Source organism: Solea solea, chromosome 1, assembly GCF_958295425.1.
Source record: "Solea solea chromosome 1, fSolSol10.1, whole genome shotgun sequence".
Taxonomy (NCBI): Eukaryota; Metazoa; Chordata; class Actinopteri; order Pleuronectiformes; family Soleidae; genus Solea; species Solea solea.
The window spans coordinates 12,828,640-12,841,549 of NC_081134.1; the positions used below are offsets into that span (position 1 = coordinate 12,828,640).

General features: G+C 42.5%; 1 protein-coding gene and 1 long non-coding RNA gene across 2 annotated transcripts; one reads left to right on the forward strand and one right to left on the reverse strand.

Annotated features, from left to right (window-relative positions):
* The first annotated feature begins 890 nt into the window (after nucleotides 1-890).
* On the forward strand, nucleotides 891-4,461 carry LOC131463417 (uncharacterized). Its single transcript, XM_058635111.1, has 9 exons — nucleotides 891-1,478; nucleotides 2,371-2,473; nucleotides 2,552-2,780; nucleotides 2,867-3,137; nucleotides 3,229-3,407; nucleotides 3,524-3,600; nucleotides 3,690-3,785; nucleotides 3,868-4,016; nucleotides 4,227-4,461. The coding sequence occupies exons 1-7, from the start codon at nucleotides 1,194-1,196 to the stop codon at nucleotides 3,695-3,697; spliced, it is 1,152 nt and encodes a 383-aa protein (XP_058491094.1). The 5' UTR covers nucleotides 891-1,193; the 3' UTR covers nucleotides 3,698-3,785; nucleotides 3,868-4,016; nucleotides 4,227-4,461.
* A 271-nt stretch (nucleotides 4,462-4,732) lies between these two features.
* Nucleotides 4,733-6,245, reverse strand: LOC131465994 (uncharacterized). Its single transcript, XR_009241367.1, has 3 exons — nucleotides 5,541-6,245; nucleotides 5,139-5,208; nucleotides 4,733-4,849 (listed from the first exon to the last, which is right to left on the reverse strand). It is a non-coding gene; the product is annotated as an uncharacterized LOC131465994 (long non-coding RNA).
* Nucleotides 6,246-12,910: the final 6,665 nt, after the last annotated feature.

The window sequence follows — 12,910 nt, forward strand, 5'->3', positions numbered from 1 at the left end:
TTGAAAACAGTAAGGGACGCTAAATTCTGCACCATGATTGGCTTGTGAGCAGAGAAGGTAAAGGAACATAAGGCAGCATGACTACGTTAAAATATACCCAAAAGTCTTGCTGTAGGCAAGCTGACTTGAATATCATTCAGGCAGCCATGGGTAGACAATTGAGGTCGATGAGCAGCGGGGTGACATGTGCCCTTTTAGGCTGATTAAAGACCAGACACGCCACCGTTTTCTGGATGATCTGTAGGCATTTCTCTGTGCATGATGGGAAGCTTGCCAGAAGGGCTTTGCAGTAGTCAAGGCAAGTAATAACCGTAGCCTGCACAAAGAGTTGGGCGGCATATTAAGCAAGGTCTGAGAGGGATAGCTGATCATCAAACATGAAATTCAGGTTTCTCGTGACCTTGCTCGGGGTGAGAGCTCCATGCCGAGACTGTGCAGGATCATCTGCGGCGGGAGTGACAGGGATAGGTGGGTGCCGTCTGCACAGCAGTGATATGAGAAGCTAAGTGAGCAAATCATTTGACAATTACTGCAGTGTGTACGATAAAGAAATAGTTGATTTGCACTTGACATGTCGTAGAATTGTCACATATTAGGCTTTTTTTAAGCTTTAGGAAGCTGGGGGAGTGCAGTGGTGACCTGTTGTCTAGAGGATGCAGAGGAGGACAGGAGAGCAGAGCAGGATTATTACGTGTCTGACTTGTTGGTTAGTGATTACAGACAATTAACTTGAAGAAACTGGTCGTCTCTAAATAGTGCAGAGAATCGGCTTCGGATGGTTGCCAACCTCTCAGTAAAATAGGAGACAAAGAAATCAGATGTGAGGTTATTGTTAGGTGGAGGTGCTGGAGGACTGTGATAGTGGTATTTTAAAGGCGACAAAGACCGGAAGCTCCAATTAACGCTGCGTTTGTGTGTGTATCTGCGTCATTACCTCGTTTATGAAACCCTGAAGTTTCAGAACAAACAGTTCAGCCACTGCTGAGAAAATAGTGTTGTATTGTTGTCCTGGGCTCTGCCAAGCGGATCTGCACTTCCCGAAGCTGATGATGTCATCAGAAATCCTCAACACTCCTCTCACCACCGTAGCTCCTCCTGGTGCGGGCACTACTCCGGGCACATCCGGTTGCGTAAATTCAACCGCAGAAGAAGAACTAGTCTCGTTGTAGCTGCTGAGCATATCGGTTGAGAACATGTCTTCGAAAAAAAGATCAGTTTGCTCTGTTCTGGGTTGTAGTAAACAAGGACAGACGCTCCACAAGCTCCCCACCAATGAGCAAACAAAAGCTCAGTGGATATTGTTCATTTTTGATGGGAATGTGCCTGCTACATTTCCCAAAATTCTCCATGTATGTGGCAACCACTTCACGGAGGATTGTTACACAAACTTCGCGCAATACAAAGCAGGGCACAGCACCACACTTCGCCTCAAAGAAGGAGCAGTACCTACAATACATGCTGGATTACCTGCAGCACAAGTAAGTATTTCAAACAGTAATACTGTCTTTGTGTGCTCGTTCTGCCGTTTAGCATTAGCGATAGCCGGCTACATGCTAAGCTACACGCGTTCGCTCGTGTTTCAATTGCGTGTATGGGTATGGTAAACACGGCTGTATTGTGGGTGACTAACCGGGGAGCACAGAGCTAAGCAGGCTTATCGCTGTAGAAGTTTGGGACCGTGTTCGCTCGTTTCAATTGCGTGTATGCGTCTCTCCATGCCGGTAACACGGCTGTATTGTGGGTGACTAACCGGGGAGCACAGAGCTAAGCAGGCTAATCGCTGTAGAAGTTTGGGACCGTGTTCGCTCGTTTCAGTTGCGTGTATGCGTCTCTCCATGCCGGTAAACACGGTTGTATTGTGGGTGACTAACCGGGGAGCACAGAGCTAAGCAGGCTAATCGCTGTAGAAGTTTGGGACCGTGTTCGCTCGTTTCAATTGCGTGTATGCGTCTCTCCATGCCGGTAAACACGGCTGTATTGTGGGTGACTAATCGGGGAGCACAGAGCTAAGCAGGCTAATCGCTGTAGAGGTTTGGGACCGTGTTCGCTCGTTTCAGTTGCGTGTATGCGTCTCTCCATGCCGATAAACACGGCTGTATTTTGGGTGACTATCCGGGGAGCACAGAGCTAAGCAGGCTAATCGCTGTAGAAGTTTGGGACCGTGTTCGCTCGTTTCAATTGCGTGCATGTGTCTCTCTCACTTGTAAACACAACGTTATTCAGGCGGTGTTGGAAACGTGTGTTTATGTTAAAGTAGGGAACAAGTTATAGTCGAATTGGGGCAGATTCAGGAAAGTTAATGAAGTAGAAAGCCAGTCTTTTGAGCATGATCTGTATTATTGTTTTAACCTTTACTATTTTCCATACCAGGATCGTTTTATCCACACGGGCACACAAACAGAAGCTCCAAGTGTGAGAACATGTGCCACTCAACTGTCAATTGGGACCTTGAAAGCACACGTGCACAGCCAAAGTAAGTAGAATTGAAATTTCATAAGAACCAAATTATTGGAAGAGCATGAAATGTTCACACGTTGTATCTACTCCATAGGGACCCAGACACCAGTGTTGTCACATGAGACTGCTGGCACACAAACCACACTGCCGGAGTACATGTTTTCATCCACACCTATAAAGGTGCCAGGGTTTGGACCACAAAAAAGAGCACGTGTTGAGTCAGAGGAGGAAGAGGGATTCACCTCACCAGAGTCACAAGTCGACCCAAATGACCCAACCTTTACTCCTGGCGGATCCCTAACAACACATGATTCAACAATGTTGTAAGTACTGACTTCAAGTTCACTAGGCATGTCACTTCAGATCAAAGAAGTGAGGCTAAATGCTTTTTGTCTTGTTACATTTGTAGGACAGAAAGTGCTGTATACATGGATAAAAAATACATTGTATTTGAGTCCTGCCTGAGGGAGCTTTTTGACACATGTCCAGTGTGCAAGAGAAATTGCGAAGTGCAGCAGCAACAGAAGGGCACGTATGTTGCATTTCATCAAACGTGTCCAAAATGCAACTACTCCAGGAAGTGGCAAAGTCAGCCCATGATTAAGAACACCCCAGTTGGCAATGTACAGTTATCTGCTGCTACATATTTCACTGGTGCATCCTTCATCCAGCTGGAAAAGGTATTACTATTAATGTTTTGTCGTCCAAATCATATGACACTTTCGACCAATAAACAATTACTAAACACTGTTTGTATTATTGTTATGTTAGCTATGCCGCGCCTTGCAGCTCCAGATTTCTCATTATGACACCTTCCGGAAACATGCAAGGAAATACCTGGAACCTGCAATCGTCCACAAGTGGAAGAGATACCAGCAGGTCCTTTTCTCCACATTGAAACCGGGGGGGGAAAGTTCAAGTTGCAGGAGACATGCGTGCAGATTCTCCAGGTAATGAAAAAAATCAGACCATCATCAAAATCATAAATACCACTTGTAAACATAAAAAAAATATCAATCACTAGTTTTTTTCAAGAAATGAATTCATATTGTTCTGTTTACTTCAGGGCACTCTGCAAAATTTGGGAGCTATTCCTTGATGCACATGGACAGCAACAAAATTTTGGACCTCCAGCTAGTTCAGGTGTGTAGGATTCTCGTGACATTTTACTTTGAAGAAAGATATGTTTTTAATTTGTTGCTTCTACTTTGTGTTTGCAATTCTCTCAACAGAGCAATGAAGTGGGTGGTAGCTACCACATGGAAAAGGAGGGACTACGACGAAGTCTGTACTACAGTGCAACGTCCTCAACATCGGGCCCAGAGAAGGTGGCAAAGTGGACGTCATAACCGTTGGAACTAAAAATCAAAACAAGACTGTCTCATTGATTGGAATCTTTATATTACATAGGTTGTACCTTGCATCCATGCATCACAACGAAAATTCCAGCTGTGAGCAGGCAACAACAGCTTTAGGCCAAGCTGTCTACAGAGTGTCGTATTCGAAGGCCAAGAAGGGAGAACCCACCGCAAAGCCGGTCAAAACAGACCCCACGTACAGTAAGTCACTAAAATGTTTTATTTACATTGAATAAAATGTTTTACAAATACTGACAAACTTTTTTTGGCTTTTTTTTCTTTCTTATTAACTTAAATTAACACCTAACACAACAAATAACACATTTAAATTTAAATAGCTGAAAATGTAATGACACAGTAAAGAAATTACTGTCTGAATGTAATGTCATGGTTCTCTGTTACATTTTAAAGACTATGTGGCTGAATTGATGAGGCTGGTGTTCGAGGAGGTGATGAAGGACCCAGAGTCTTTCGCTGAGGACATGAGGAAGATCGCCATCCCAGAGACCCTGTCAGCCCAGTATGACAGACCCTCAAAGGAGGAAGTCATTGCCTCACACGTGACCCGCTTCAGTCAAGGGGTGGGCGGAAGCCAACATATTGTCCAGCCAGATCAGGAAACTCCTGGCGTATCCGGCACACGACACACGACACACGACGAGATGACAACTCGTACACGTCGTCCCAAATATCCCCAGCACCAGCTGACAAAGCTGCGGTATGCTAAATGCCTGGTAGCGACTGGAAAGTGGATAGAAATGTAAAAAAAATTAAATGCTGCTCTTGCACTGTGCACATTTTGTGTAAAAAGTTTTTATTAAACATTTCTAAGACACAATTCTTTTATCACTTATGTGTGTTATGATTTAAATATGCCTCTTATTTGTATGTTACATACATACTCGTGTATTGTCTGCCCGGTAGATGTTGTTCATGTTCTGCAGTGTGTATGGGTTCAAGCAGTTAGGCTCCAGGCCTGGATGGTAGATCATGCATGTTGGTGTGTCCGGAAGTTCATTCATTCTTCGGATAACCTAAAAAGGGGCAGAGCAATACTGTTACAGTAATGGCATAGAGTAATTGGGTGAAAATAGCTGGATCACTCAAAAAAGTGATGGATTATTACTGTAAAAAGGTTGGTACAATCATAGTTACAGACAGGATTAAAGAAAATGGAGCTACATTATAGGGCACTGGCCTAATTACAGGATTGAAAATAGTTAAATTTGTACTACATTGCTTTATAAAAAAATAAATCTAAACTAACATTTACTAATCCATTATTTTACAACACTTAGTTATTGCTTATGGGCAAAATAATACCTTAAGTGTTTCTCTACAGCAGACGTTCTCCCCTTCTGTGGGCATCGTCATGCAGTTCCCACAAGTGCACCTTCCAGAGATACAGTATTGTGTATGAAAAGTACAGTAACACATTTCATAGATTCAAGAGTTCTATTCATCAGTTACTCATATTACGTACAGGGGAACAAAACTACTTTCATCACAGTCCCACCAGATATCTACACAAAATGTTAAAATGAGCGTTTCACCAAACAGCAAGTGATAAAATCTAAATAGAAAACAAAAAGACATGTACAGGTATTGCTGTAGCTTATACTTAGAAAAAATGGTGGGGGGAGGGGCGGGTTATCAAGCCTCAACCAGTGTCTCCCTACAATTAACCACATACAGTATTGGGAATATACACAGAGAAAACATTACCATTCTGAGGCGTCCTGCAGCAGTCTTTGTTGTGGAGGTGTTTCACTTGCGACAGTATCTTCTGTCTCTGGGTCAGACTCCGGGTCAAATGTGTAAGGGATTACGGCGCGGGGTCGTGACACAGCCATTTAACAATGTTTTGATAATGACGAGCAGAGCATCAATCGTGCCAGAGGGAGGGCTGCGTATCTGATTTATTTGATTTCTGGCTCTAATAACAAAAAAGCAATTAAGACTGTCAATGTTTGGTCTTCCTTTTCTTTCTCTTTTTAATAACTCATCAGCTACCCTGGCAAAGTTTTATTTCTCCTGTTTTTGCTCTGTTTGTTCACTAATGTAATATGTTTCTTTCTTCACTTTTGTAATGTAACCGTATTTCAATAAAGTTGTTTAAAAAAAAAAAAAAAAAAGAGCTGCGTATCTGAGAGCTGACGTTCTAAACACGTCACTTCCAGGTACCTGGCCAATCACAGGAAAGTGGGAAAGCTCTCGTTGGCTGGCCAATCACAACACAGTCCACGTTCTGGGGGGGTGGTTTTGGTCTGAAACAGCGCGGCTGACGAGAGCGTCAGTGAGGAGATATTTTGATCGGCTCGTTTGCAGCGATTAGAAGGTTTTGAACCATGAAAACAAGTTAATATATGTAAGTAGACCTCCATAACTAACATATATGTGTGATACAAGCATTCGATGTCGCCTTTAAAGGTGGAAGATGATTTCCAAGTGTCTTTGGTACTGCTGATTGTGTAGTGTGAAAAGCAGCCTTGGCAACGCTGATGCTGACTGAGAAGCAAGATATGAGCAACTGATAATCATTAACACTTGCACACCAGGTTCACTGGTTTTATGCAATCTTGTCTCGGCGAAGATCCTCTCACAGCTTTCAGACGGTGTCAGATATGGGTGCGGCACGTTAGTGGACGGAGAACACAAGGTATCCAGATTTTTAGCTCGGGGAGAATGCATGAGCGTTCTGCAGGGATAACAATGTTTTCGGTTTGATCTGAGTCTCTGAGAGTGCCAGAAGCCCAAGGGAGCTGGTTAGCAGAGGCAGGAAGAAATTCAGCTTTTAACTGGCAGACTGGCAGCTCCACAACCCAAAAGAGAAGGAGGCACATGCGGGGGCCATTTTGGCACAGTGATATATTTTTGCTCTTACCTTGTTGGCGGCATGATTCGGTGGACTTGTACAGTTAGACATGTGGTTTCTTTACCTGAGTCACCTGTCAGCTTTTAAGATTTTTAACTTATGCACGCATGCTTGTGTCGAGATCATCACTCGAAGGTGATTGTATAACACTGATGTGTTTACATTCTATTCCCAAAACAAAAATAAACTGTGTGTGAGATGCATATACAGAACCGTCTGCCACATAGTATAGTGATAGATTAACACGTGCATTAGATTAGATATTATATTTCTCTGCTCGGGAACTGACCCCTCTGGAATGCTTGTTGCTAGGGAGGTGAAAGGTGGTGACGACTCCAGGGAACCACAGCTGGAAAAGCACAACAAGTCTACTAGGATTAATTTACTGAGGAAGTTCGGACCTGGGGTAATATTCCATCAGGGGGCCCTTGTGACATCCCTGCCTGTCTTCTAGGAGAAGGTCAGAGTGCAGATCTGCATCGAGAGGAACCTCCTTCATGCAGTGGGTGAATGCAGCGTTTCGCTCCAGGACACTTCAGTCGAGCAGATGTGCGAGGAGGGAATTTGGATATTAATTGTGTTTAATTGCATGTTTACATCCACCTGCTATTCCAGGTGGAAAGTCGTGCTTGATTGAAAAGCCAGAACGGAGGCAACGTTTGAAAAGCACCACAATGCAGTTATGCTCGTGTCAAATTAAAGCAAGAAGTCACCTGGTCAGTGCAACCCCCCCACCAAACATACACAATCCCATCAACAGAGAAAGCTGTCAAATAAAGCGCCCCTTGTAATTATGGGAGGGGGTGAAATTCAGATTTATTTATTCAAAAATGAAGCCTGCCGATCGACGGAGGGACAGCTCTCCTCCATCTGTCATTGTTGAAGCCACACACGTCTGACACAGGGATTCATTCATCTTGTCGTCTTTGACAGTTGGATTTTCCAGGCGCACTCCCACCAGGAGTCGCACGGGATTTTTGGAGGCAGACTAAAAAAGAAAACACTCTGTGACAAGGAGTAGGCTCTTTATGAATGCAAATGAGTCTGGGAAAATTCACAGAGAAGCTAGCGGGCTCTGAGGCATCCGTCACATCTCCCCCTACCAGGCACAGCCCACGCTTCCATGAGGTCTTAGGGCTTACAGGGACCCTACAGCAAAAACACACATACTCACGGAAAAGGGCATGGAAATCCTGTGGCTGACACACATACACACACACACACACACACGCACACGCACGGCGAGTGCCACCAATATTGTTTTCATGAAAATGATAAGCTTACTGTTTTTACCTGCCATTCACAGAATCGCTGGCGGGTTTGAGGTTTGATTATAAAACATCCACCCCCCCATTCCTCGCCGTGCGGGTATGCATGTGTGAGGATGCGTCACATGTATCACTTGACATTTGGCTCCTCTTTTATCTTGTTCCAAGGATACTAAGTCAAATGCTATGTGACAGGTCAACCCCATCATATCAGTCATCCTTCACTTTGACCCAGTCTCCGCTGCACAGAGACCCATCCAGCTCCTCCACACTAAAACTGACCATGAGCTTTTGGATTTGGTTTTAGAAAAAAAAAAAAAAAAAAAAAGTACAGCCGTGAATCCTGCCACGTCAAAGGCAGGATGTTTATTCCAACCAACAAGAAAACACTGCATAAAATCTCCATCTTAAATAGGTGCTTCTTTTGCACTTCTTAAAAAAAAAAAAGCACCAAATACGGGGGCAGCACAAGTTCACCTGACATTTATATTTTGTAAAATATCAGTTTCAGTTAAAGATAAAGCAATTATTATTTCATTTTTTTTTAAATGATGACAGTTATTCCTAAAAAAGGAAAACAAGATACTGGAAAACTGAAGCTGCTCTGGGAACGAGCATTTAGTCCAAAAACTGTCACCATGTTCACTGCCAGTGCTAAATTAAAGGAGAACTAGACAAGGGCGTTGGCTGAGCCTAAATCTGTCCCGTGATCCCACCAAAAGATTTCAAAATCTCTTCCCATGCTTTTTTTTTTTTATTTCCATGTGAGGACTGGAAATTGCTTAATAATGTGAAAGTTGTTGAAGGAAGAAATGGGTTGGACTTGATTATAATCTGCATTTAAATATTCAAGCCACTCCACTTATACCAAACTGAGTTTGTGTATCAGACACAACCATAACAGCAAACTTCTTTGGCTGTTTAACAGAAGAATAAGTGTTCTGTTAGCTACACACACTCTGCAAAGAATGAATAAAACACATTCTTTTCTCTTGTGTCATGTTCTTTTACTGATGTGCGGTTACTTGGGTCTGAAAGGGATTTTCATACGGCTGTTTTTTTTAACATTATCAAAGATAAAATCCTTTCTCCCCAATTCCTATTTTTCATATTTAATAGGCTGTGTTGGCCATAAGACACCATCTTGATGTGTTACGGTTGGTTTAAAATGCTAAAACGAGACCAGATCAGGTTCCGCTTTGTTACTCGGGTTGCGGTTTTGCTCCCGTCTATGATTCTAGTCATTTGTTTCAACATAAAGTTCCAAAACGTTATGGAAATGCAATATTAAACCCACCAGAGCTGCCATATAATGAGTTGACCCATGTATAATATCTCAGTAATGACTGAGCTGCTCTTCAGGTTTTGCTTTCTACCTCTCGTTTATTTATTTAAAGCATTTTTGCCTGCAAGCGAATCTGAGGTGCAGAGAAACTGAGACTTGTGGGTATTTAATTTAGCAGGAGTTTAAGGGAGGATGGTCAACGGAGGCAGAGCAAGGACCTGGAAATGCTGACTCGGCTCCTGTCGCTTAATCTATTTGAGGCGTGATTAAAGTTTAATTTGCGCCCATCTCCTAATGCTAGCCAGTGTGTGTTCCTCAGCATCGAGTTGGTGAGTAGTTTCAAGCTGAGCCTAGGTCTTTTCTCTCTTTCTGGGCCTCACTTTATTCATGCCTGAGGGATGCCAGGAGCTGCAAACAACTGAATTTTTCATCAAGGTTACTTCCTGGAGAGATGTGCCATGCAGCTACTGCTCTCTCCCTTGGTGTGTTCCTAGCTCATACATAACTTACCCTGTTCTGACCTGCTGCTCTCTCTGGGAGGACTTGTTTGACCCTGCTCCAGATAGGAGAACATACTATAGTGTGCTGTGGAGTCAGCAAGTTATGGAAGCCTGAAATACTGAAGTTTGTTTGGCATATCTAACTCCCCAAAAACAACATGTTGGTGTTTTGACATTAAAATCCCACATTTTTTCAACCAGTGCACATTTCAGCATGCACATACATGGCCACAGTTCCCTTCATACCAATGCGTGTCCACATCAGTCTACATCAGTTTCACACACTCGATCTAACAAACCACAAAGTTGCCCCACGTCCTGGACTGAAAATATGACGCTACATGACGGCATTGGACACAAGTGGGTGGCTCATACTTTCCATGGTCCTCTTATCCACAGAGGTCCGTGTGACTTCTCCCAACTCAAAACGCCAATTAAAATCCAAGGCTGATCCCTCAAAGGTTGTCCCTATAGGCCCTGAACCATCAATAGCAGTTGTTGAAAAACACATATTTATTAATTAAAAGAAAGAAAGATATCCTTATGAGATTTGAACATGTGACAGTTAAATGACATGTGCTTATGTGAACAGTAAATACTGTGTGTGTGCATTTTGTAGTGACATTGATAATCGATTAACAGTTTAGTTTCACTAAAAACTAGTTGCAAAAATAATCTGATTCTTCAACAAACTATAATATTATAATAACTCAGATCCCATTCACAAATGCACTAATTATAATATTTAACGTTTGTGTTTCCTTGCATAATTATCAGAGCAGCCTCACTGGTAAACATGGCACAACTCAACAAATTCACCTAGTTCACGTGTCTGTTGGGAATACTGACATGTTTTGGCGTCAACATCTAAAGTCTCTGAAAAAAAACAAGGCTCGAAAATTCTGGAGGAAAACATTGACTGTTTATACAAATATATTTACACACCAAAGTTATTTTGCAATGATAATCAAATCCCACTTCGGATTATTTGTGGGATTATTAATGCCGCATTTTAGATTTTGTTTCCGTCTTTTATTTTGCTGCCTTTTTCCCCTCAGAAATACAGCAATCACAGCCACATTTATTCTATCCCGAGTTCACTTTCCAAAAACAACATGCGAGTAATAAGGTCATTTCTGCCAGTCGGTGCCAAACACTGGAATAAACGTGGATGTATAGGAAACAGAATTAACTCTTTTGGTCATGATTTCAAATCAGACTGAGGATGCTGATGGCAGAGGTCAGGATTTGGACCACAATTGGGTTTTATTTTCACTCGTGTGTAGACAAATGACAGGGTATAACAAAAAGAAAGAAAAACCCTAGCATGTCTACAGCTGAAACACCATCCTCTGCGTCGGGTCGACAACACAGAGATAATCCTCTGTCGTTATGACACGGTTAAAATGTAGAATTGAATTAAGCGGCGTGGCCGTTGAACTGCAGACTTCCATTGCGGGACTGTGCTGCGCCGTCTTGCAGCTCCTGAGTTTCAGACATTATCACCACCACTACCCTCAACCTCACCCTGCCCCTTGTGACAATTACTGCCCTACCTCCCTATTCAGCACGTAATGAGAAAACTGACTGATCGATTTCTGTCCGGCCAGTAAAAGGAGGAGGAAGCGTTTGGATACAGCGCAGAGCAGACTCGAAGGGACAGAACTGCAGCATATCCATAATGGTGTTTGAATCCTTAAGTGTTTATTGGAGATTAATTTGTGATTATTGCAATTTAGCTGCCGTGAACACTTATTTTAAACATCAATCAATGTGTGATTATTTTTTTTCGTGAATGGTATAACATTTGGTCTATAAACAAACAAACAAAAAAAAATTAAATGCACAAATGTTCTAAAGACTCATCACTTCAATGGTTCTTTATTATAATCACTCAACGTAAACCTGCAAATGTTCACAACTGGTGGAACCAGTGCAATTTTTGGCATTTGTGCAGTGGCCTCTGAAATGAAATGAAATGAAATTGTCAGACTAATTAGGATCCGTTGAAAAAGGATCAATATTGATGCAGCAGAGTGAGAGATATTGTCTTTTTTATGCCTCAAGCAGAAGGAGGGATTAGACTGCAGTGGACTGGCAAACTCTTTGTTACTCCAAAGGCCAGTTGTTTTGTTTTTTACCTTCAAATGTAACTATAACTGAATCAACTGGCACCGCATCAGGAATTTACCAGATTATACACGTTCACTATTTCTCCAATGTGTACGTAGCCATGCTTATACCGACATGTTCCACAGACTAAAATGAGTCAATAAAGATAAGGGTATAGGCACAGGCACATGAGAGCAATGCCCCACCAAATTAATTCTACTACAAAAAAAAAACGCTTTATTTTCTTTTCTTCTGTCTTTGCTGACTGAGGAGAAACAAAGATGCTCTTTAACACATGAGCTATAGCAACACATCCTTCCCCAAGTAGTGGGAGGTCCCAACCCAAACCCCCCGCCCACAAAAATGGCTACTATTATTTATACACTCACTTTATTAGGTACACCTGTTTAACTGCTTGTTAACGCAATTATCTATTCAGCCGACCACATGGCAGCAACTCAATACATTTGTAGGTGTGTAGACTGGTCAAGAAGACCAGCTGGAACTCAGAGCTAGCATCAGAATGAGGGAGAACGGTGATTTAAGTGACTTTGTGTGTGTCATGGTTGTCGGTGCCAGATCTAGTGGGATTTGTATGTTAAAAGAATGACTTGAAAAAGAGAAAATATCCAGTGAGCAGCAGTTCTGTGGGCAGAATGTCTTATTGATGCCAGAGGTCAGAGGTCAGAGGACAGTGAGCAGGCTGGTCATTGTATCATTTGTCAATAATATAAATAATCACCCATTTCCACGTGAGATATTCTGAACAGCCAGCACCAGACCACACTGTTGCCACGTGTGTACCTTATATAGTGGTCAGTGAGTGTCTTCTATATTATTAGACTCTGTGAGGGTTAGTTTTCGACACATAAACAGTGCCATATGAATCTGGCAGTTAGTGGCCAGTAAACATCTCAGCCACACGCTCTCCGACATCAAAGCAGACCCACAACCAGTCAAACCCTGCGTGTTTTGATGCCCAGGAGTGTCAGGAAGTTTAAATTCAAGGCTGGCTGTTTGTGTTACATCATCAAAGAATCTTCCTTCAAACTGCT

Bases quoted from the DNA above. Each gene is read 5' to 3' on its own strand.
- LOC131463417 (XM_058635111.1), top strand. From the start codon at position 1,194: ATGTCTTCGAAAAAAAGATCAGTTTGCTCTGTTCTGGGTTGTAGTAAA. The intron at 1,479-2,370 runs GTAAGTATTTCA...TTTCCATACCAG, and splicing joins CTGGATTACCTGCAGCACAA to GATCGTTTTATCCACACGGG. The intron at 3,408-3,523 runs GTAATGAAAAAA...TGTTTACTTCAG, and splicing joins CATGCGTGCAGATTCTCCAG to GGCACTCTGCAAAATTTGGG.